Source organism: Ahaetulla prasina, chromosome 4, assembly GCF_028640845.1.
Source record: "Ahaetulla prasina isolate Xishuangbanna chromosome 4, ASM2864084v1, whole genome shotgun sequence".
In the NCBI taxonomy this organism is placed as follows: domain Eukaryota; kingdom Metazoa; phylum Chordata; class Lepidosauria; order Squamata; family Colubridae; genus Ahaetulla; species Ahaetulla prasina.
Window position 1 is genome coordinate 11,934,311 of NC_080542.1, and position 25,462 is coordinate 11,959,772.

At 46.5% G+C, this 25,462-nt stretch overlaps 1 protein-coding gene across 2 annotated transcripts in view; it reads right to left on the reverse strand.

Moving 5' to 3' along the window:
• LOC131198835 (vigilin-like) overlaps positions 1-25,462 on the reverse strand; it is a 131,120-nt gene that overhangs the window by 34,007 nt on the left and 71,651 nt on the right. For both annotated transcript variants that reach the window (XM_058183959.1, XM_058183958.1), the window contains exons 8-14: positions 22,476-22,682; positions 19,059-19,166; positions 15,484-15,588; positions 13,407-13,485; positions 6,668-6,807; positions 5,847-5,951; positions 4,597-4,710 (exon numbers count right to left, since the gene is read on the reverse strand). In XM_058183959.1, coding sequence (XP_058039942.1) covers positions 4,597-4,710; positions 5,847-5,951; positions 6,668-6,807; positions 13,407-13,485; positions 15,484-15,588; positions 19,059-19,166; positions 22,476-22,682 — 858 coding nt within the window. The remainder of the gene's footprint in view (positions 1-4,596; positions 4,711-5,846; positions 5,952-6,667; positions 6,808-13,406; positions 13,486-15,483; positions 15,589-19,058; positions 19,167-22,475; positions 22,683-25,462) is intronic.

The following is a 25,462-nucleotide window of genomic DNA, read 5'->3' on the forward strand; positions in this document are numbered from 1 at the left end:
CCGTGCATGCGCAGGAGGCAGGGCACCTGCTGTTGTAACCCAGGCCCAAGTAGGTAGTAGGAAACTCAGTCAGTGAAAAAAAAAAACTTTATTCGAACAGCTGAGAATTACTTCAATCCCAGTGTAGTTTAACTAAATTAAAGCAAATATCTCCTAACACAAATTCCTCAGTCCTATCGCAAACCTTGGTCCAATTAGGCAAACTGCCAAAGGCCTTTCTTGGCAAACGTTCGGAAGTCACCAAAACAAAAATAAATGCCAAGATGTAGATGAAGAAGAAGACGCAGCTACCAACATTGTTTTCCGGCAAAGCCCGAACGCCGTTGCTGGTCTTTTAAGCTTTATGGGAGGGGCCAATCATCTCTTGGCCCTACTCCCAAGTTGTCCTCTCTGCTTCTGCTGCTCTTGCCTTCTGGCAGCTCTTCTCATGCATGCATTAGGAACAGGCTCCTCCTGTTCCTCTGCCTCACTACTATCAGGCTCTGGAAGCTCTGGAGTCTGCACCTCACTCCCTGACGGCCCTGGCCTCACCTCAGTCTCATCGCTGTCCAACTCCATTGCCAGCTCTGCAGGCTGCTGGCGGACCACAACACCTGTGGGGGGCTGCGCACAGCTGCTGGGGGGGGGGGCTCAAGTATGTGGGGGACACTTGTGGGGGCACATGTGCAGGGGGTGTGTGCATTATGTTTTGGGGGTTCGGGCCCATGCTTTGGGCACCCGGTCCAGAAAAGATTAGCCATCTTTTCTAAAAGGTTAGTGATGGCTAAACTTTTAGACACAGAATGCCCAAACTGCTCGTGCGCCCGTGCCCAAACTGAAAGGTGCGAGCATGAGAAAGTGCGCATGCGTGAATGTGTGCCGACATGTGTGTATGTGCGCAGACATGCACATGTGCATGCATAGACATGCGCACGTGCGCAGCAGAGACCCGAAGACTAGCTGGCCGGCGGGAGGTGGGGAATCCCAACACCGGCAGCGCAGCAAGAGGTAAGATCTTTTTCTTTCGTGAGCTTCTGTTTCGTCGGTTGTGTTGTGCCTCGTCCTCCCTCCTCTCCTCAGCCGGGCCCCTCCCGTCTCCAACCGGGCCTGTTATCAGACTCCGAGTCTGGTAATGAAGATGAACGGCCTGTCATGCCTCCAGCTCCCGGCCCTGGTCCCATGCCCGGAGAGGATTCCAGGAGTGAAAGGACAAGCCTGATAAACCTCACTCATACAGTGTGTGTTCCTTTGGCTCAGCCTTCAGAGCAGGAAACCAACCAGGTGCTGGAATCACTCGGCCCTATTCCCCCTGACCCCTCCCTTTCCCAGAAACTGACAGCAGATCCAGCTGAAGACAATTCAGGGTAGGAGGACCCTCGCTTCCGGAGATATGAGAGGTGACCCCAGCAGAAGGAGGGGTTGGGCAGGCCTGGATAAATGCTGAGTCATGGAGCCACACCCCACAGCCTATATAAAGGACCTGCTTTTGGCATTCCAACCTTGAGTCAAGCAAAGTCTCATCGAGTTTGCCGATACCGGACCCTATCGCTGAAGTCACAACTTGGACTCCTGCCTGCCCTGATAAACGCCAAAGGAATTTGGCAAGCTGCAGAGGCTTCGTTGCCACGTTTGATATGGACTTCCTTCACCCGGTCGTCAGAGGGGGAGGGGGACACGACAGTTTGCAGGGAAACAGAAGGTCACGAAAGAAACACCACGGAGATCTGACTTGGGGCGATGGAAGGCAGAGAGGGCACTACCTGCCACCTCTGGACCACGTGGTATAGGTTCGCCATCATGGTTATGGAGACATGGTAGCAGGGGTGAAATGTAAAATTTGTTACTACCGGTTCTGTGGGCGTGGCTTGGTGGGGGGGTAATGTGACTGGGTGGGCGTGGCCAACTTCTTTTTTTTTTACTTTTAAAAGTATTTTTTCGTTAAAAAATGCTTTTAAAAGCCTCTGATGATCAGGCAATTCAATTTAAAAGGCCAGAGGAGCTTTTTAAAAGCATTTTTCCTTCAGCCGAAAAAACACTTTTAAAAGTTAAAAAAAAAATGCCTCTGATCGCACGGCTCAGCTGGGATCATCAGAGGCTTTTAAAAGCATTTTTTTAAAACCTCTTCGGCTGAAGAGGTTGTAAAAAAATGCTAAGCCTCTGATGATCCCAGCTGAGCTGCGCGATCAACAGAGGCTTTTTTTTTCTTTTAAAAGCATTTTTTCGGCCAAAGGAAAAATGCTTTTCAAAGTAAAAAAAACCAACCCTCTGATGATCGTGCGGCTCAGCTGGGCATGGGGGGGGGGCAGGGATTTTTGCTACCGGTTCTCTGAACCACCTGCCACCATCGCTACCGGATCAGGTGATCTGGTCCGAACTGGGAGCATTTCACCCCTGCATGGTAGCCACCTAACATCCCAGGAAGAGAGCTTCAGCGCTACATGTCTCCTGGTATTAAAGGAGAAAGAGTGGCAGAACCTGGGGGCAGAGTCAAAAGAGGAATCAACCTAGAATCCCTATATGGGATTCATCAGTCCTTGAATTCTGTTGATCCATATCTAACTCCAAGCAGGTGCTGTCCCATTAGTTGAGAAGATTGCTGTGCATGGGCTTTTTAGCAATAAATCAGTTGAGTTGGACCGTCAAGTGTGGACACACCTGATACATATTCCCATCCCTCACTACTAGCCCAACCATCGCAAGGAATGTGTGCAGTGGCAGCTCACCACACAGAGCAGAATTGCAGAGCAGCAGCTATCTAAAAAAAAAGATCAATTGTTATCTCTTCTCTGCGCTTCAATAAGTGAAAAGAAGAGGAAGCCCCCCCTTTTTTTTTACTTCGATGGTATAAAGCAGGGGTCTCCAACCGTGTCAACTTTAAGACTTGTGGACTTCAACTCCCAGAATCCCTCAGCCAGCAAAGCTGGCTGAGGAATTCTGGGAGTTGAAGTCTGCAAATCTTTAATTCAAAAGTTTTACAAAAATTTTTCCCGCCTTTCCCCCAACCCCTCTCCTTCACAAACCCCTCCCCGGCTTCCCGGAACAAACACAAGGTATAGTTAAAAATAAAACAACCATATGCTAAAAAATTTTTCCCAAAACTATTATACCAATTCTCCCTCTCTAGCTCTGACTTCCTCCTTACATAACCTAAACTCTTCAAAAAATTAACATTAAACCGTAATAAAATATATAGATCAGTAGAACAAATTAATCCTAAAATATTTAAAACCAGCTAAAGCATAAAAATCCAATCCAATTCAGAGAATATCTCCCTTATAACTTCTATAACCATATAATTTTCCCCCCAAGTCTTTCTTACATAAGATCTTTCGAGAATATTCTATTTAAAATTCAATACAACAGATTATAGAATTTCAATACAGGGAAATTACAATATCTGTTCAACTTTAGTCCTTCCTCGTCAAAATCCAGTATAAATCCAAATATCTAGTCTTTTATGATGGTTATAAAACATATAATCAACCCATTTCTTCCAAATCTTCCTTACGTATTGTCTTTCAGAAAGGCTAAAATCTTTTTCTGTTAATATTTCAAAAAAAAATTCTTTCAAAAATGATACTTTTGTCTCTTGCCATTTTTGATGCATTAGTCTCTGTCTTTCCTTCATTACTCCTTTTGAAAAGTCAGTCACAATATTTCCTAATAGTTCCTTATGTCCAAGAATCCACGAGTTACTGCCGTATATTCCCTCAATCCGAAAAGAGAACTCTTGGAAAGCATTAACCCTGTGAATTTTTCCATTTCGGGAGACAGCCTCCTGTAGCACAACTTCAGGCTTTTCATCCAAACTTTTTAAAAAAGGCTTCTTTACATCCATTCCATATTCCAAGTCCTGATTACTTTGGTTAATTTCCTCCAAACTCTCATCCAAAACGCCTCCATTTTTTTCCAATTCGTATTGTTGAATAATTAAATACATTCTTTCTGTATAAAGTCACGAATCCATTCTTCTGAAAAAACCTTCATGGCAAAGTTCTTGCTGAAAATCCCCTTATGAAATACTTAAACAAACTAAAATAATCCAACAATCCACAGTCCAGTACAATAAGATAAAATCTCCATTCAGTTTCACTTTCTCAACAAGTAAACGCCATTTTATTTCATTGTGTTGATTGTAGATGAGAGAAAAAAAAAATATTTTTTTAAAAGAAAAAATAGAAGTCAGATTTAATACTTGCAATTTAAATGACTGATCTCCTGTGTTTTATTCCGTCTGCTTATAAATATCCATAACAATCAATTGAAGCAGAAGTGGTCGCTCTCTTCTCTGTCTGCTTAAAGCAGAAACACACTGGGGCTGGAGCTTTGCAGAAGGAATTCCAGGGAACTTTCCCTTTCGAGTTCCCCAAACGGGCCTCTAGAGAGCTCTACCTTCCTCTTCTGCTCTTTCCCTTCTCCTTACCGGGGAAGGTACTTTCAGCCGTTGATTTCGCCGGCTTTTACAGAATCCCAGCGCGGGCGCCCTTAGGGCGTCCTTCGGAGAGAGCGGAGCCACCAGAAGCCAAGTCTGCAAGTCTTAAAGTTGTCAAGGTTGAAGACCCCTGGTATAAAGGACTCTGAAAAGGATTTTCTGGAAGCTTGGCCAACTCGACTCACCAACTCTGCAATGACTTTTTGCAGGTACTTCGCACACTTCTCCACCTCGTTTTTGGGCCCACGCAACTGTACAATGTCGCTCTTCTGTGAAGGGTCGGGGAAATTGATGATTACCTGTAGAGTGGAGTGGTAGAACATGTGAAGTCTGCAAAGGAAGAGGGGCGAGCCCTATCTCCATTCATCCATCCATCTCTATCTCTTTATATCTATCAATCATACAGTGTGTCAATCATATATCCATCCATCCATCCAGCTGTATATATCTGTATATATCTGTGTCTGTCCATCTGTCTGTCCATCTGTCTATCTATCTATCATGCAGTATATCTATCATCTCTCTCTCTCTTATCTATAATACAGTGTCTCATATATCCATCCATCTGTATATATCTGTATATCTATCTATCTACCTATTATACAGTATATCATATATCCATCCGTCTGTCCGTCCATCCATCCATCCATCCATCCATTTATCATCTAGCTAGCTGTATATCTATCTAGCTGTATATCTATCTAGCTGTATCTCTAACTAGCTGTATATCTATCTATCTATTTATCTATCTATCTATCTATCTATCATCTAGCTATCTAGCTGTATATCTAACTGTATATCTAACTGTATATCTATCTATCTATCTATCTATCTATCTATCTATCTATCTATCTATCTATCTATCTATATATCTAACTATCTAGCTGTATATTGTATATCTAACTATCTAGCTGTATATCTATCTATCTATTTGTATATCTAACTATCTAGCTGTATATCTATCTATTATCTATCTATCTGGGGCCAGCCAGAGGTGGTATTTGCCAGTTCTCCGAACGACTCAAAATTTCCACTACCGGGTCTCCAGAACCTGCTGAATAGCACCCCTAGATGGAGCCCATTAAATGGCTCATGTGATCTGCTGTCGCCAGGGCGGGGGGTGATTTTGTTATATAGTACTGTATTAATTTATTTGATTAATTAGCTTTTATTGTTTTAAATGTGACTTTGTATTCTGTAAGCCACTTTGAATTGCCATGGGTGAATAGGCGGAAATATAAATTCAATTTTAAAACGGTAAAATAAAATAAATTTTAAAAAATTAAAATTAAATAGTAAAATAAAATAAAATAAAATAATTTAAGCTAAAATAAAGCACTCGGAACCCCAAAACAAAGTGTTGCATTTTGCCAGAAATCTGGAAATACTTTTTTTTTGCAAAAGGACAAGAATGTGTCTCTAAGGAATTCCTTACTTCTGGAAACTTGTCCCGAACCTCCTTGATTTTCTCGCCCTTCTGCCCAATGATTGTCCGGTGAAAGCGCTGTTCGATGATCAGGTCCTTGGTGCGTTCGTTTTCCTATGAGAAAGCCATCATTCAAGGAAGGCATTACAACCCGGTCCCACACCAGCCATTTGTTTATATCCCTTCCCTGAGGATTTCCAGCCAATAGGTAGAGAGATGCTTGAGGCGGGCCATGTTGTGGCCCGCCAGCGGCCAGCAGAGCTGGCAGCAGATTCAGACAGTGAGAAGGTTGGGGAGGAACATGGGCCAATCCTGGAGTCTGGGGAAGGCTCTGATGAGGGCTCTGCGTTGGAGGCAGAGAGGGGGCCAGGCCATATGCCAGTTGTCAGCTACCTTTGGAGTTGGACATCAGTGGGGCAGAAGAACAGCTGGAGCCTGTTCCCAGTGTGCACATGCGCAGAGTTGCCAGACGAAGGGAACAGCTAAAGAGCAAGGGTCGACTCAGGAGTAAAGCCACAGGGGGACGATGAATGGACCCTCCCAGAGGGAATAAAAGAGGAGAGAAAGGGGAGTGGAGTTTGCAGGAGACAATTAGTCGCTTAATTGGTTTGTGACTCTCAGAGACTTCTTGCCAAGTTTTGAAGATATTGGCAGCTCTCCAAGCCAGATAAGGTCTGTGACTGTAAATTCTCCCTTGAAAGACTTTGCTGGATGTGAATGAGAGGAATTCACAGTAACTTAATAAAAAGGGGTTTTTGTCGGGACAAGAAGTCTGCTTCATGCTCTTGGAAGCCTAGGTCAGAACAGGCTAAAATGCCACCGCTTCTTACCATCCGGGCTGCCATTTCCAGGAGTTCCTTACGAGCCAGCTGAACCCCTTGAGGGTCTCCCTCGATCCGGATCAGGTTGCTCTTCTCGCTGTCGGGAGGAATGCGGACCGAGACTTTGTGCTGTTCCTTGATGCGGTTGACTGGAGGGGGAGGAGGGAAGCACAGAAAAGAGAGTCATTAGAGCAGGGGTCGTTGTGACCCAGGCCCAAGTAGGTAGTAGGAAACTCGGTCAGTGTAAAAACAAACAAACTTTATTCAAACAGCTGAGAATGAAGTAATGAAGTAGTTCAACTAAATTAAAGCAAATTTCTCCCAACACAAATTCCTCAGTCCTATCACCAACCTTGGTCCAATTAGGCAAACTGCCAAAGGCCTTTCTTGGCAAAAGTTCAGAAGACACCGATACAAAATAAATGCAACAAGACGAAGCTATCAACGTTGTTTTCCGGCAAAGAGCCCAAATGCCATTGCTGGTCTTTTAAGCCTTATGGGAGGGGCCAATCATACTCCCGAGTCGTCCTCTTTGCTTGAACTGCTCTTGCCTTCTGGCAGCTCTTCTCATGCATGCATTAGGAACAGGCTCCTCCTGTTCCTCTGCCTTACTACTGTCAGTCTCTGGAAGCTCTGGAATCCGCACCTCACTCCCCAATGGCCCTGGCCCTACCTCAATCTCCAACACAGAGCCCTCATCCGGGCCTTCCCCAGCCTCCAGGACTGGCCCACGCTTTTCCTCAGCCTCATCGCTGTCCAACTCCATTGCCAGCTCCTGGCGGACCACAACAGGGGTGTCAAACTCAAGACCCGCAGGTCAGATCCAGCCCGCAGGGTGCTTAGATGTGGCCCACGGGGCCACCCTGGAAACAGGGAGGGACTGGCCCACGGTGGCTCTGCCAGTGAAAACAGGCTTTTAAGCTCCATTTCCAGCTGCGATGGCCTCCTGCAACCCTTTGCCAGCAAAAACAGAGCTGGCAGAGGGTTGCAGGAGGCTGTTGGAGCCAGAAATGGAGCTCGGGAGCCCATTTTTTTGCTGGCAGAGTGCTCGGGCCGCCACAGGCACCCCCGACAATGACTTCCACTCTGGCCGTACCCACCCTTGCCCCTGAGGTCAAACACCACCCTGATGGAGCCCTCAATGAAATTGAGTTTGACACCCCTGCATTAGAGAGAAGTCCTCTTCTCTCTGGGAAGGGCAGCCATCTTCCCTTCCCTCCAGCAAAGTGTGATAGTGAAAATCCAAAAACCAGACTGGACAAAGTTTCAGATTCAATGGGCACCATCCGACTAACAGACCCAATCAAAGCAGGCATCTTCATGGAACCTTAAAAAATCCCCAAAGCAAAACTTTATTGTGTACATCACTTCGGCACAGAAGAAAGTAATACCAACTCTTAAAATTTTCCCGCGCAACCCTGCATAGTTAAAATAAGTTTTATCCAATGGTGGGCTGCTACCGGTTCGGACCGGTTCGTGCGGACCGGTAGTTGTGACTTGCAGGTGGGTCCACCCACCCACCGACCCCAGTGCTATGTCATCCTATTTAGCCACATTTTTAAGCCGTGCATATGCATGCAGGCACGTGCACAAGCAAAGCGCAAAAGGCACGTAACTGAGCATGCGTGCACGCTCACATTTTTGGTTCTGGGACGAACCGGTTGTGCCGCCCACCTCTGGTTTCATCCCTGCCTCTCATGGAACAGGTCACATGTTCCAATTAGGAACCAGCCTTTTGTTTTGATAACAGACCACATTTTTGACAACAGTTGAGTGGAGAGAAGAGCAAGAAAGATGATTAGGGGACTGGAGGCTAAAACATATGAAGAACGGTTGCAAGAACTGGGTGTGTCTAGTTTAATGAAAAGAAGGACCTGGGGTGACATGATAGCAGTGTTCCAATATCTCAGGGGTTGCCACAAAGAAGAGGGAGTCAAGCTATTCTCCAAAGCACCTGAGGGCAGAACAAGAAGCAATGGGTGGAAACTCATCAAGGAGAGAAGCAACTTAGAACTAAGGAGAAATTTCCTGACAGTTAGAACAATTAATCAGTGGAACGACTTGCCTGCAGAAGTTGTGAATGCTCCAACACTGGAAATTTTTAAGAAAATGTTGGATAGCCATTTGTCTGAAATGGTGTAGGGTTTCCTGCCTGGGCAGGGGGTTGGACTAGAAGACCTCCAAGGTCCCTTCCAACTCTGATATTAATATTATTATTATTATTATTATTATTATTATTATTATTATTATTATTATTATTATTATTATTATTATTATTATTATTATTATTATTATTATTATTACTCCCTTCGGGGATCGTTAAACTAGAAATTCTCTAACTTGGCTGTGATCCCCTAAAACTAAAAAATGAATTGGTGGGTCAACCCCACCCCCACCTGAATAAAACCAACAAATTCTTTGTGATTAGAGTTGAGGAAGAAATAAGTAACAGCCTCAACTTACGAATCAAAACTGAGTCCAAAATTTCTACTTGCTAAGCAAGACAGCTAGATTTTAGAAAATACACAAGGCAAGGATGTAATTCATTTTCCCTGCCTCCATAACGAAAACCAACATGCGGTCTGTGGCTCCTTACAGGCTAATTGTTTTATTATAGAGTTAGTCCTCGACTTATGACCACAACTGAGCCCAAAGATTTCTGTTGCTAAGCAAGATACCGTGTTTTCTCCAAAATAAGACCCTGCCTTACATTTTTGGAACCCTGAAATAAGCCCTTGGCCTTATTGCCATGCGCTCAAAAGCCCAATTGGGCTTTTATCTTATTTTGGGGAAAACAGGGTAGTTATTAAGTCAATTTTGCCCCATTTTGTGACCTTTTTTGCCACAGTTGTCAGGTGAATCCCTGGAGTTGTTAAGTTGGTAACATGGTTGTTAAGCGAATCTGGCTTCTCCATTGGCTTTGCTGATCAGAAGGTCACAAAAGGTGATCACAAGACACTGCAGCTGTCATAAGTACATGCCAGTTGCCAAGCATTTGAATTCTGATCACATGACCATGGGAATGCTGCAAAAAAAGGGTCCTTGAGTGACGCAGACTGCTAAACAGTCTGTTATTAACAGCAGCTGCCTGCAATTACTGCAGGTTCAAGTCCCACCAGGCCCAAGGTTGACTCAGCCTTCCATCCTTTATAAGGTAGGTAAAATGAGGACCCAGATTGTTGGGGGCAATAAGTTGACTTTGTATATAATATACAAATAGGATGAAGACTATTGCTTGACACAGTGTAAGCCGCCCTGAGTCTTTGGAGAAGGGCGGGGTATAAATGCAAATAAATAAAAAAAAACTGTCTTAAGTGCGAAAAACAGTCGTAAGTCGCTTTTTTCAGTGCTGTTGTACTTCGAACGGTCACTGAACAAACTGTTGTTAAGTAGAAGACTACTATTGTGGCCTGTTGGCCCCTCCAACAACCGAATCAGATGAGGAGGTGGCGTGGGAGTTGGGGCTGGAATCAAGGCAATCTGAGAGGTGCGAGGGGGGAAAAGGGAATGGAGCCAGAAGAGAGAGAGAGAGACAGAGGAGGATCCTGGGCCGTCCATCAGCCCCTTCGATGGAGAGTCAGCAGCCCCCAGAGATCTGGAGGTGGCTGATGAGGAAGAGGAAGAACAGCTGGGTCCAGTGCCCGACGCGCGGATGCGGAGAAGGCAGAGGAGAGGAGAGCAGTGGAAATCTATGGGCCGGTCCTTGGGACGGAAGAGCCACCGCTGATAGCGAAACCCCACCCTAGCTCTGGGACAGAAGGCAGGGGCCGGAGATGAATAGATGTGGCAGACAACTATTAATCTCCCTGCCGGACAGACTTGTTACCCTGCTGTGAGACAGAGACTTTTTGCCGGGGCTGCCGGCACTCCTAATAAAGGAATCACTGATTTTGTTGTGACCCAGGCCCAAGTAGGTAGTAATAAACTTAAACAAACAAACTTTATTTGAGCAGCTGGGAATTACTTCATTCCCAGTGTCGTTCAACTCAAGGTAAAACAAATGCCTCCCAACACAAATTCCTCAGTTATCTCACAAACCTTAGTCCAATTAGACAAACTGCCAAAGGCCCTTCCTGGCAAACGTCCAGAAGCCACAAAAACAAAGACGTAGACAAAGCAGAAGACGAAGCAGAAGACGCAGCTACAACGTTGTTTTCTGGCAAAGCTGAAACACCGATGCTGGTATGTTTTAAGCCATATGGGAGGGGCCAATCATCTCTTGGCCCTACTCCTGAGTTATCCTCTCTGCTTGAGCTGCTCTTGCCTTCTGGCAGCTCTTCTCATGCGTGCATTAGGAACAGGCTCCTCCTGTTCCTCTGCCTCACTACTATCAGTCTCTGGAGGCTCTGGAGTCCGCACCTCACTTCCCGATGGCCCTGGCCTCACCTCAGCCTCATCGCTGTCCATCTCTGTTGCCAACTCCATAGGCTGCTGACGGACCACAAAAGATTTAACTACAGAGGGTTTGTCGTGTTTGGGAGCTGGGTCAAAACAACTACCTGTAACCCTTTTCAGTAATTAAAATTTTAAGGTAATAATGCATCAGAGGGAGTCTTAAGACTGTTGGAAAGGGAACAAAGGCCAAGAGATCTTTTTCTGTGAGAATTGATCAGGTTTTTTTTTTTAAAAAGTCCCCCACCCCTTTCTTCAAAGTTGACTGGGAGCCCCTGAGGACCCTCGAGCTAATCTCTGTCAAGATAACCTACGGTCCCACAGTTGGAGTGAGATCAACTTATTGGGTGGGTCGATAGGAAAATAAAAAGGGGGAAGCGAAAATGCTACCCATAGCCCTGAGCCAAGTCACACAGATGAGAATCCAGGTCACTACTGAAAAAGATTAACACCAACAATATGGAAGATGGAAAGGGCTGGCTGATTAATCTCTTTTGGACAGTGATGGCTAGCCTTTTTCTCTTCACTTGCCAACAGCATGTGCGTGTGTGCTGGTACTGATAATGAAATGCGCACGTGACCCACCATGCTCCCCCACTCTCCCGGTCCTCTGCTCGGTTGCTGTGTGAGCGTGGCCATGGTGGGCATGGCTACTCGGCCTCCCGTACCACAGTGTGTGTGTGTGTGTGTGTGTGTGTGTGTGTGTGTGTGTGTGTGTGTGTCTTCACCCTCCCCAGGCTCTGGAGGCTTTCCTCGAGCCTCTGGGAGGGCGAAAACGACCTCCTCTGGACTCCGGAGGACCTCTAAAGGCCGGAAACATGCCCGTTTCTGGACTTCGGGCATTTCCGGTATGCCCGGTTTTCGTCCTCCCCAGGCTCCTCAAGTCTTTCCTCAAGTCTCTGGGAGGGCGTAAATAGCCTCCCCTAACTCTGAAGGCCTCCTGGGAGGCCCTCTGGAGGTTGGAAACGAGCCGTTTCTGGACTTCTGGGAGGCCTGTTTTTCTCTCACGCAGAGCTTCCGCGCGGGCCCTGCACTTACCTAGCATCCAAAACAGGCCGCGTGTAGACTCCTGGGAGGGGTGGGAGGGGCCAGCCAGTCCTTGCAACTACCGGTTCAGCAAACCAGATGTAAAATTAGTATCCGGTTCGTCCGAACCGGTCTGAACCGGCGACCCACCCGCACCCCTCATTTTGGGCCTAGTAGGCTTCCCTGCAGCCTCCTGGGCCTATAATTGGGCCGTGGGATGAGCGCCCCCCCCCACGTTCCCCCCCCTCCATGCATGACCCCTGCATGATCCCCGCACCCTACGTATGCCGAAAACCAGCTAGCTGGCGGGAGGTACACATGCGCATACACAGTGGAGCTGAGCTTGGCGACGGCTCGTGTGCCTGCCGAGAGGGCTCTGCGTGCCAGCTGTGGCACATCTGCCATAGGTTTGCCATCACGGCTTTAGGAGGCAGGAAAAAAAGAGAACTTTCGTCACCTACTGGTCACTCTGGGAAATCCCAAAGGTGTTTTCCCAAAAGGCAACTGGACTTTATTTTTCCTTGAAGAAGTTTCGCTCCTTCCGAACCAAAGAAGCTTCCTGGATGCGAAGCAAAACTTCTTCAAGGTAGAAGAAAGTCCAGCTGTCTTTTAAAAAAGAACCTTTGGGGCCTGGATGACTGAGACTCTCCATGGACACTGTGGGAAAATGTTAACAGAAAAGATTTAATGGTTATTTAGTGGTTGTGTGTGTGCGCGTCAATCTTACAGGGATTGGCGGGAAAATTAACCCTGTGTCGTGTCCCACTCCTCCGCTGACGGCCGGGTCAGGGAAATCCGAATCAGGCGTGCCTCTGCAGCTCTGCCAAAGTCCTAGCAAAGTCCTCAGGGCAGGCAGGAGACCAGAAAGTGACTTCAGCAAGATATGTTTAGACTTTGCCTGACTCAGAGAATGCCAGAAAGCAGATCCTTTATATAGGCCATGGGGTGTGGCTCCATGACTCAGCACTTATCCAGGCCTGTCCCTCCCTTCCTTCTGTTGCCTCCGCCTATCAAGTCTTCTGACGTGAGGGTCACTCCAGTCGGCAGCTGTTGTCAATTGATCTCCCTCAGGCTCACATGCTGTGGAGGAGGGGGAGGGGTCTAGCTGCTCCGTTTGCCTGGGCATGGAGCCAGAGCTGGGGGCTGGAGGTATTTCCTCCTCTTCAGCCTGTCTGGGCATGGAGCCAGGGCTGGGGCCGGGAGGCATACATTCCTCCGTGTTCGGAAGCAGATAAGAAGGCCCCAGCTGTGGTGAGATCGGACGAGACACAACACCCTGTCCCAGCCACCTCAAATCGTTCAGGGTTTATTTATTACTCTCTAGACTTACTGTTGGCTCCATTTTTCCCAATCAGATGACGATGAAACCTCTGGTCAATAAGCACTTCGGTGTAGTCCATCCGTCTGAGCTGCAGAAGAGGACAGGGCGGTGAGACACAAGACTTACAAGACAATCATGCAGCCTCAGACAAATAGGATTCATTCTCGGGCGCCGGTAATCACGCTAAAGATTTGTGGACTTCCAACTCCCAGAATTCCTCCACGGGAGTTGAAGTCCACAAGTCTTAAAGGTTGCCAGGTTTGGAGAGCCCTGCGCCAGTGGTGGTATTCAGCTGGTTCTATTCGGATCGAGCAAAACGGCAGCAGCAGTGACGGGAAGCTCCACCCACCCACCCGGAGGTAATCACGTCCCGTTTTTGATGCTCTGCACATGGGGAAGGTGCTGTGAATGCGTGGAGGTGGTGTATGTGAGTGCGCTCACATTTGCTAACCGGTAGCGAAAGTAAGTGAATATTACCCCTGTCCTCCGCTAATGTAAAACCAAATAGGTCTGGCAAACTCTCTTACTTCCCTCACCTCCTCCAAGGTCCCTCCCAGTCCTTTGTTTCTATGATTCGCTTATCCTAGCAACAACAAAGTTCTTTAATTTTGATTCTTTAAAAAAAACAAACATAAACACACAACTGCTTCTCGGTGGATTTTCAGTGTTCACGGGTTCAGAACTGGAATCTATTTGCTTCCCCATTAATACAGTTTTTTGCTAAGGTTTTCCAAGAGATCCTTGTTTTCTGGAAAATCCAGTGCCCTTTTTGGCAATAGGGCAAAAAATGGTAGACGTAAAATTTCCATTTGTCCAGTCGCATCTGACTCTTAAGGGGCGGTGCTCATCTCTGTTTCTTAGCAGAGGGAGCTAGCGTTGTCCAAAGACACTTCCATGGTCACGTGGCCAGCATGGCTATATGCCAAAGGTACATGGGATGTTGTTACCTTCCCGCCGAAGTGGTACCTATTTATCTACTCGCATTTGTATGCTTTTGAACTATGAGGTGGGCAGGAGCTGGAGCAAGGAAAGGGAGCTCACCCTGTTGCATGGCGCTGGGTCTCGAACCTGGGCTTTTCACCTTTCCAGCCGACAAGCCCAGCCATCACCCCACTCTCAACATGGCAAAAGCTGGTATCAAACTGTGGGCGGGAGAGATAACCCACAGGACTGCAGCTATCTCATTGGACCTCATTTGAATAGGCAAGATTCCAATTTCTGGATTAGTTTTTTCGAGGAACTTTTAAGAGACACCTCAGAAAGAACAATTATGTTTTAAGCACCCTCTTCTGCAAATAGTTCTGCATCATCTTTTCAACGGGTGGTGTTGTGGTCCGCCAGCAGCCTGCAGAGCTGGCAGCGGAATCGGACAGTGAGGAGGCTGGGGAGGAACATGGGCCATTCCTGGAGTCTGGGGTAGGCCTGGATGAGGGCTGCGTCGGAGGCAGAGATGAGGCCAGGGCCATCTGGAAGTGATGCGCGGACTCCGGAGCCTCCAGAGTCAGACAGCAGAGAGGCAGAGGAACAGGAGATGCCTGCTCCTAGTGCATGCATGCACAGAACTGCCAGAAGGCACGAACAGTTAAAACAAAAGGGACGACTCGGGAGTAAGACCTGGAGATGATTTGCCCCTCCCATAAGGCTTAAAAGAGGAGCAAAGGCACACGGGCACTTTGCAGGAAAGGAACATTGTTAATTCTGTTCTCAGTCGGCATTGCTGTTTGATTCTGGAATCCATGTGGCTTTGCCAAGTAGGTCTTTGGGAGAGTGTCCAGGGAGATAAAGGTCGGTGATTATCCCGAAGGACTTTTTGCAACTAATTGGGACTCAGCTGTGAATGAATGTAATTCACAGCTATTGCAATAAAAGAGGTTTTTGGGACTACTCGTGTGTTTTAATGACTCAGGAAGCCTAGGTCACAAAAGGCAGCACTCGTAATATCACTGGCTACACTTCACACTGCTGCCAAGGAGGAAATAGATAAATTGCCGACCTGGATCTAAAAGGTTTTGTTCTTCCTGCTATAGTAATGAGTCTGACGAAGAAAGCGAGAGAAAGTACATGTCACATTCACAAAAGAACTCACCAGGTCCCGAATGATTTCCTGAATCTGGATTTGGGCCAATTCCACCTCCTCGGTGGGTCCTTCCAGAGTGATCTTCTCATCGCCGTCCGTGAATTCAATGTGAACCTAAAAGAAAGAAAGCCGCGTCTGTCTACCATTAAGAAGGGCTGCACGTCTTTCTCCTTGTGTCCTGATCACTTTTTACAGAGGCACTATTGAAAGAACTGCATCACTGTTTGGTTTGGTGGCAGCAGTGCCTCAGATAGAAAGTCCGTACAGAGAGTGGTAAGGACAACCGAGAAGATTATAGGAAGCTCTCTTCCTGTTACTCAGGATACTGCTTATGAGCGCTATGTGCTTAGAGCGCAAAGCATTATTAGAGACCCCCATATACCCACTTCATGGTCTGTTTTTGTTGCTCCCCTCTGGGAGGAGGTTTCGAAGTATTTCTAGCAGGTCTACCTGATAAGCCACGGTGGTGCAGTGGTTAGAGTGCAGAACTGCAGGCTACTTCAGCTGACTATCGGCTGCCTGAAATTTAGCAGTTCAAATCCCACCAGGCTCAAGGTTGACTCAGCCTTCCATCCTTCCGAGATGGGTAAAATGAGAACCCCAATATGCTGACTCCGTAAACTGCTTAGAAAGGGCTGTAAAGCACTATGGAGCGGTATATGTAAGTCTAAGTGCCAAAGTGCCATTGTTATTCTGTAACAGCTTTGTTCCCTATGCCATCCATCCGGTAAACTTGCAAGATTCGTTTTTCTTGCCATGTACATGTATACATCCGAACTAGACTGTGTTGTTTCTCTGTGTCGTATAATATATGTGGGTACGTGCATAATTTTGTATTTATTTATTTGTCTGTTTTTTATTTATTTATTTATTTTGTCATGTTTATGAGGTGTATATTGGTGGTGACCCTTTGAGAGCTGTATGCATCGAAATTTCATTTTAATGTATGCCACTTAGTGTACATTCAAAGTGACAATAAAGTTATTCTAAGTCTAGGTGTATCCCAACAGGTCTCAGTCAGCATTGTTTAGTTTTTATGGGGCGATGGCCACTCTTACAGCAGGTCTTAAGATGTTACACGATACTTGTGGGGAAACTCATCTGCAGGTAGTCCTCGGCCTACAGCCACAATTGGGACCAGAACTGCTAAAGGTAAAGGTAAAGGTTTCCCTCGCACGTATGTGCTAGTTGTTCCCGACTCTAGGGGGCGGTGTTCATCTCCGTTTCAAAGCCGAAGAGCCAGTGCTGTCCAAAGACGTCTCCGTGGTCATGTGGCCAGCATGACTCAACACCAAAGGCGCGCGGAACGCTGTTCCCTTCCCACCAAAGTGGTCCCTATTTTTCTACTGGCATTTTTTAGCGTGCTTTCGAAACTGCTAGGTTGGCAGAAGCTGGGACAAGTAACGGGAGCTCACCCCGTTACACGGCAGCACCAGGGATTCGAACCGCTGAACTGCCGACTTTTCGATCGACAAGCTCACCATCTTATCCACTGAGCCACCACGTCCCGCACCACGTCCTTTGCTAAACAAGATAGTTAATTGACTTGCACTTGCAGTTTTATGACTTTTCCTGAAGAGGTTGTTAAGCAAATCACTGCGGTTGCTCTGAATCATGGGGCTGTTAAGCGAAACTGGCTTCACCCATTGACTTTGCTACTGAAAAGTCAGTTGGGAAGCTCACAAATGGTGTTACCGGCGTGACCCCGGGGTGCTACCACTGTCGTAATTGCACGCCTGTGGCCCTGCGCCCAAATTTTGATCCCGCGACCGCCAGGGATGTTACGACGGTTGTAAATGCGAGAACTGGTTGCAAGTTCCTTTTTTTTCCCCAGTGCTGTTGTAACTTTGAGTGGTCACTATATGAATGGTTGTAAGCTGAGGACTATCTGTACTAGAACAATGTGGATCTGAAACCGATACGTCAATATTTATGGTCTTTAGATAGGGGGTGTCAAACTCGATTTCATTGAGGGCCGCATCAGGGTTGTGTTTGACCTCGGAGGGCTGGTGTGTGTGTGTGTGTGTGTGTGTGTGTGTGTGTGTGTGTGTGTGTGTGTGTCTCTGGAGATGGGCGTGGTCACAGTAGTGGGCGTTTGACACAGGCTCAAGAGGCATTTTTTCCCTTTCTCTTCTTTCTTTCCACAGTTCTTTACTATAACCATTTTCCTATCTCTTCTACCAGATATTACAGGCAAACATTTATTATTGTATTTTTCGGAGTATAAGATGCACCTTAGTTTTTGGGGAGGAAAATAAGAAAAAGGGTGATTGACAGGTGGATCGGCCTCCTGGAATACCCCCAATCAGGGGTTTCTAGAAGTGAATTTTAGCAACAGATTCATTGGTTGTGAGCTCTTGGTTGCTTTTTTTTTTCTGCCTCTAAAAGCCTCCGAAACAATTTCAGAAAAAAAAAAGCCTCTGAAGCCCTGTTTGGGAGCTACTTTTCTGAAGCTCTGTTTGGAGGCTTTTTTTCTGAAGCTCTGTTTGGGGGCTTCTTTTCTGAAGCTCTGTTTGGGGGCTTCTTTTCTGAAGCTCTGTTTGGAGGCTTTTTTTCTGAAGCTCTGTTTGGGGGCTTCTTTTCTGAAGCTCTGTTTTGGGGCTTTTTTTCTGAAGCTCTGTTTGGGGGCTTCTTTTCTGAAGTTTCATTTCTGATGCTTTTTCAGCCTCTGAAACCTCCGTTTGAGAAGCTGGGAAGGGCTACATTCAGAGTATAAGACACACCCAGATTTTCATCCTCTTTTTTGGGGAGAAAAGGTGCATCTTATACTCCAAAAAACACAGTACTTAGTCTTCATACTCCACTAAACTGTTTATTTATAAATTTATACCCAATTGTTCAATAGTAGATTGCTTTTCTAAGCAGAAAAGCTATTTATACTATTAGATTTTTATTCTTTAACTAATCATAAAAATAAAATAGCATAAATAACATGATAGTACAAGACCTAAATAGCAGAGGTAAATTTCCAGGATAGTAAATAGAAATGGCTGTCAATTATAGATAGTTGATTGTAGATTAAATGGACCTACAGTATGTAAAATCTGGCGTTAAACTGTAGCATTAACATAGGATGTTGCTTGTTTTCTATCCAGATCAGGTGTTAAACTTGAGGCTACATAATTGTGATCCAGTCCAATCCAGTCCTCCTGCAACAATCTGCCGGCCAAAAATGGGCCACGCGGAGGCCATGCCAGCCCCCCGCACGGCCCATTTTTGGCCTCCCTAGCTCCTGCAGCACTCTGCTGGCTGAAAATGGGCCATGCAGGGCCTCCGCGCGGCCCATTTTCAGCCAGCAGAGTGGTACAGTAGGCCAAAAATGGGCCACAGGGGCACCGCGGGTCCTTTGATATTTCCAGGCCGGCCCCCATGGGCCAGATTTAAACACCTTGACAGTCCTCTTCTAGGTTCTATTAAGAAGAGAGAGAAAAGAGCCCAGCGGACTATTCAAATTTAATTCCTGCTTTTCCAGGAATCCACAAGGAAGAGGCCTGCTTTGATTTTTAAATAATATTTCATGCATTAAACCGGAGATTTTACTCTCGCTATTTTACTTATAGCCTTGTTATTTTAGGAATACTTGCCTTAGGGAGTTGCTGGGTAATTCTTCCAATGCTCTGTCCTTTCTTCCCAATGATAAAACGATGTAACCAGGCTGGGGCCATTACTTCAGCTACCATCACACTCTTCGCCTAGGGAAAAGGCACAGGATGGCGAGAAGAGTTTACCCGGCTTCATTCACAAGAGTGATTTTGAAAACCTGGCTACAGACAGGTTTCCATTCGAGTTAAGATACCAAAGCTGGCCACATCATTATGCCAGCAAGTGTTTCTTAGCGCTGCAATACCTGCATTCTGCCTCCAGGTGGCAACACGGCATCATTGCAGCATTCTCACTCATGTTGAGTTATTTGTTCTTAATTAGATGTGCAAGTTGGCCAATTACACTAAGCCACAGTTGGCTGATCTTCAGCTTCTCGGATTCACATACCTGTGTTTCCCCAAAAATAAGACCGGGTCTTATTTTCTTTTGGGCTCCAAAATAAGCACTAGGGCAAGGGTGTCCAAACTTGGCCTCTTGAAGAGTGTGGACTTCAACTCCCAGAATTCCCCAGCTAGCATGAGCTATAAATATGAGCAAGTTTCTGGCTGGGGAATTCTGGGAGTTGAAGTCCACCTCTCTTCAAGGGGCCATGTTTGGATATCTCTGCACTAGGGCTTATTTTTTGGGGGTGTCTTGTGTTCCCCACCCCCATGTACGAGAGGCCCACTTCTTCTGCTTGCTCACAGTGGGGCAGAAGGCGGTGGGGATGGACCTGCCCCACCTGCCCCGCACCGGCTTACCTCAGGGCCCCCGCAATCAGGCCACTGACGCCCCGACACCTGCCTCACCTTCAGCAGCCCCCCGCATGGCCGTTGTCCCATTTCTTCTGCTTGTTCGCGGCCGCAACAGAGCAAGAGGCCGAGCAACATGCCGGTCCCACAACCATGAGGCAAGGTGGGGGAGTGGAGCTGCTCCATGTGCCCCGCAGCCAGGCCATCTACACCCCGACACCTGCCTCGCCTTGCAGCCACAGTGTTGTGTCTGCACCCGAGCCGGGCCCCCTGCCAGAAAGTGACTTGGAAAGTGAGGGGGAAGGGCCATCAGGACTTACCTCAGGAGCAGCAGTTTCCCTGGTTCAGCTCCAGGAGGCAGAGGCAGGCCAGGTGGAAGAGATAACGAGGCCTCCGTCCCCTGACTCTTCCCCCCCCAGGCCACGCCTCCAGACCCAGCTGATGGCAATCAGGCCTGGCTGGACCTTTCGTAGGCAGGAGAGGTGGGAACAACAGAAGCAGGGGTGGGGCAGGCCTAGGAAGTGCTGAGTCATGGAGCCACACCCCACAGGATATAAAAGCAGCAAGGGCTGCTATATCTCTTCGTAGCAAGCAAATCAACTGCTTAACTAGAGCTGAAGCACTGTTTGTTCCTGGTTGACTCATCAAGAGAGATAACAGAGACACTTGGCAGACGCTCGCTAGTTTGCTGCCAGAGCTGATAGTCATAATTAACGCTCGGACTGAGGCGAGGAGGACAGAACACACAGCGCTAGTGCACCGCTCGGCCTCCTGCTCCATTGCAGCTGCAAGCAAGCAGAAGTGGGCCAGTGGCCACGTGGTCTCCTGCTGCACATGGCCGCTGGTGCTGCCGCCATGAGGCAGATGTTGGGGCGTGGATGACCTGGCTAGGAGCTAGGGACAGCTCCACTCCCCACCCTCCCACCTTGCCTTGTGGGACAGGCACAGCGAGCAACAAGACGGAATAGGCGGGCAACAAGTAGGGCTTATTTTGCTGGTAGGGCTTATATTAGGTGCACGTAAAAAAGCATGCTAGATTTATTTTCAGGAAAACAGGATATCCATTAAATTCCCATTTTGTGTCCCTCAAACCCATCCAATTTTGGTGAAAACCAACTTTCCTCCCATTTTTAGTTAGGAAACAAAGGGGGAAAATATTTTAAGTCCAAGAGTGTCACTGTTAAAAATAGAGGCTAGAAATGCTCCAAAGCCCCAAAATTTCGTTAAAGTGACCCCACATTCTCCCATTTAACTGCCACTTTTATAATAATAATAATAATAATAATAATAATAATAATAATAATAATAATAATAATAATAATAATAATAATAATAATAATAATAATAATAACAGAGTTGGAAGGGATCTTGGAGGTCTTCTAATCCAACTCCCAGGCAGGAAACCCTACACCATTTCAGACAAATGGTTATCCAACGTTTTTTAAAAAATTTCCAGTGTTGGAGCATTCACAACTTCTGCAGGCAAGTCGTTCCACTTATTAATTGTTCTAACAGTCAGGAAATTTCTCCTTAGTTCTAAGTTGCTTCTCTCCTTGATTAGTTTCCACCCATTGCTTATTGTTCTATCTTCATGTGCTTTGGAGAATAGTTTGACTCCCTCTTCTTTGTGGCAGCCCCTGAGATATTGGAACACTGCTATCATGTCTCCCCTCGTGCTTCTTTTCATCAAACTAGACATATCCAGTTCCTGCAACAGTTCTTCATATGTTTTAGCCTGCAGTCCCCTGATCATCTTTGTTGCTCTTCTCTGCACTCTTTCTAGAGTCTCCACATCTTTTTTACGTTATGGCAACCAAAACTGAATGCAATATTCCAAGTGTGGTCTTATCAAGGCATTATAAAGTGGTATTAACACTTTGATTTTTGATTAATTCTGACCATCCCAAGATTGCCCTTCTCTCCTCCTTCATAGTTTGTTGAACGTGGTTTCCTGAAAAAACACAATTGACTAAGTTCACAAGGACGCCACATCCTGTTTGTGATTTACAATGGCCGAATGCACGCAAAACCGTAATCTAAACCAAATGGAGCCTGCTTGACATAACTATTTTAAACAAAACAGCAGGCATCGAACCAAAGGGAAAATGAGAGGAAACAAGACATATGCACAGAGAGAAAAATACACAGATCCAACATTTTTAACCTAGCTGGTTTTTAAAGCGTAGTCGCATCTTGTTTTCAGTTAACTTATACAAATTCTAGGGGGAAAGCCAGATTTCTTTTGTTGATTTTGGCACACCAAACAAGGTCACTGGCTGCTCAGGATGCTGCTGTGCTGATCCCATGTCAAATGTCCCACGGTTACTAGGCCTTTGGGTTACCTTGGTAGGGGTGAAATGCTCCTGGTTCGGACCAGATCGCCCGATCTGATAGCGATGGCAGCAGGTGGTTCGGTGAACTGGTATCAAAAATCTCTGCCGCCCCTCCACCCTGCCCCGCATGCCCAGCTGAGCCACATGATCATAAGAGGGTTTTTTTTTTTATTTTAAAAGCAATTTTTCTTCGGCTGAAAAAAATGCTTTTAAAAGTAAAAAAAAAGCCTCTGATGATCGCGCGGCTCAGCTGGGATCGTCAGAGGCTTTTAAAAGCATTTTTTCTACAACCTCTTCGGCCGGTAGTAACAAATTTTACATTTCACCAGTGTACCTTGGCATAGACCTGGGTTAGGGCTGGCCCCAGTTTGTCCGGCTCTCCACGCAGAATGATGGTCTCTGAGCTGCTTTCAAGCGGCGGCATCTCCACTGAGACTCCGGTGGTATCTAGGATTTCCTGCAAGGTGTTTCCTTTCGGGCCGATGATGTACTTGTGCTGGGACTTCTTCACCTCCACAGAGATGGTGGTGGTCTTGCGCTTCTGAAAGACAGCCAGAGGCAGCTTCAAACCCAGAAAAAGATGCAAAGCCAACCTTCCTCTTAGCCTCCCAATAATCCTGTTGGAAGGAGAGACGATCCTTCACCTTTTCACTGGGGCTGATGCTTACATGCCCTGGAACAACATCAGTATTAAGAGTTGGAATTCATTGTTGGAATGTATTTCTATGCAACAACTACAGTGGTATTCGGCCAGTAAATTGCAATCTTCACAAGTTTGGATCTATGGTATATACACTATGCTATTTTGTTCTAAGTAGAGTTTCCTGTTTCCTGGTACAGGTGAGCAGTAAAACACATAGTGACTGTACACTTGTTTTGCTCTGTGGTGCTATATATATAAACAGAATTTCTAACACTCAGAGTTTACTTTGTTGAGTGCAAAGTAGGCGGGTCACAGTAGGTCAGCGGCCCTGAGTCAGTTGTACTGGTATGTGGGAATGGCCTTGAGAGACAGGGAAGAACTACAGCCAGGGGGATGATCAGATAAGAGGAAACTTAGCCCATAGTATCAGTTGGGTGGGTTTCCAATATTCTTACCACCGGTTCACCCCGCCAACACGTGCTTTCCGCACATGCGTCCGGCCTTGAAAACATGTCTAAATAGGAGGTCATAGAGCTGGGGCAAGTGGGCAGGCCCATAAGCGATCTCTGCTACCGGTACGCTCGAACCGATATGAACCGGCTGAAAATCACCTCTGATGGGGATGTGGTAAATGTCTATCAAATGACCCTCCTTAGTTTCTTGGGCTTTACACGTGATGGGGAAGAAATGTACTTTCAGATTTGCAAGGTTCTGTTACAGTAACCTTACAATAAAGTAGAATTAGTTCTGTTTCCTGTCTGGACTCCCTTGCAAAGCTGATAGTAGCTGATCTCAAAGTATCAGACTTATGGCTTGAACAACATTGTAAAGTTTACACATACACGCACTCACACGCACAACACCTGCAAAACCAGGTATTATATTCAGGTTGAAAGAGAGTTCTGGCCTGTGTGAGAAATATTCCCTGTTTTTTCCCATACAAAAGGGAAGCTTAGCGTGAAATCCAGGGGTGAAATGTAAAATTTGTTACTAGCGGTTCCGTGGGCGTGGCTTGGTGGGGGGATGTGACTGGGTGGGTGTGGCCAACTTTTTTTTTTAACTTTTAAAAGCATTTTTTCTACAACCTCTTTGGTCGAAGAGGTTGTAGAAAAAACGCTTTTAAAAGCCTCTGATGATCCCAGCTGAGCCATGCGATCATCAGAGGTTTGTTTTTTTTACTTTTAAAAGCATTTTTTCAGCCAAAGAAAAAATGCTTTTAAATTAAAAAAAAAAAAAACCTCTGATGATCATGCGGCTCAGCTGGGCATGGGGAGGGGGGATTTTTGTTACTGGTTCGCTAAACCACTCACCGCCATCACTACCGGATCAGGCAATCCGGTCCGAACCAGGAGCATTTCACCCCTGGTAAAATCCTTATCTACATCAAAGTCCCTCTATTTTCCCCCCTCCTTTTATTTATTTATTATTTATTTATTATTTTGATTTATATACCGCCCTTCTCCCGAAGGACTCAGGGCGGTTTACAGCCGAATAAAAACAAAAATACAAAAATTAAAACATTATTAAAAAACTGATTCAATTTGGCTAGAAATGATTAAAACTTTAATAAAACTCTAATAAAAGCCCCCATTAAAACTATTAGGCCAGCCCTGCGCGATGAAACAGAAATGTCTTGAGCTCGCGTCGAAAGGTCCAGAGGTCAGGGAGTCGACATATCCCTGGAGGTAGCTCGTTCCAGAGGGTAGAAGCCCCCACAGAGAAGGCCCTCCCCCTGGGGGTCGCCGGTCGACATTGTCTGACTGACGGCACCCTGAGGAGACCCTCCCTATGGGAGCGCACTGGTCGACGGGAGGCAATCGGTGGCAGCAGGCGGTCCCGTAAATAACCCGGTCCTATGCCATGGAGTGCTTTAAAGGTAATAACCAGCACCTTGAATTGCACCTAGAAGACCACCGGCAACCAGTGCAGCTTGCGCAGGAGAGGTGTTATATGGGAGCCTCGAGTTGCTCCCTCTACTACCCGTGCAGCCGCATTCTGGACCAGTTGGAGCCTCCGGGTGCTCTTCAAGGGGATCCCCATGTAGAGAGCATTGCAGTAGTCCAGGCGGGAAGTGACGAGGGCATGAGTGACCGTGCATAACTTGTTTTCGCTACTAAGAATCACTCAGGTGACAGACATAAAAAGATAGGGTCATTGCTCTGAAACTGCCTGCCTAGCAAAACTGCCACATTTTCTGTTCAACTAGCAGCAAGCAGCAAAAATGTGAGGATTGATAATCCTAAGAACGGAAAGACTGTGGTTTCCGCAGAAACAAACCATTGTTTGCTTGGGTTTCCTATTGATGGGTAAGCCATCACCTCTAAGCTTCTCCTGAGTGGGCACTCAAATTTCCCCGTTACAGGTACAGCTAGTCCTTGACTAACAACTACAATTGGGACCAGATTTTTTTCTCATTGCTACGCAAGGCGAATAACTTGAGTCACACCCAATTTTACAAACTTTTTTTTTTTTTGGCCACAATCGCTAAGTGAAATCAGTGCGGTTTTGATCACATGGCCATTAAACAACTCTGGCTTCCCCCCCCCCACTGACTTTGCTTGTTGGAAGTCGATTAGGAAGGTGAGATTCAGCCGGTTCGCTCCGGTTTGGGTGAACCGGTAGTTAAATTGCTGGCTGGCCCCTCCCCTCCTTAACCCTCCCCTTCAAGGAGTCCCCAC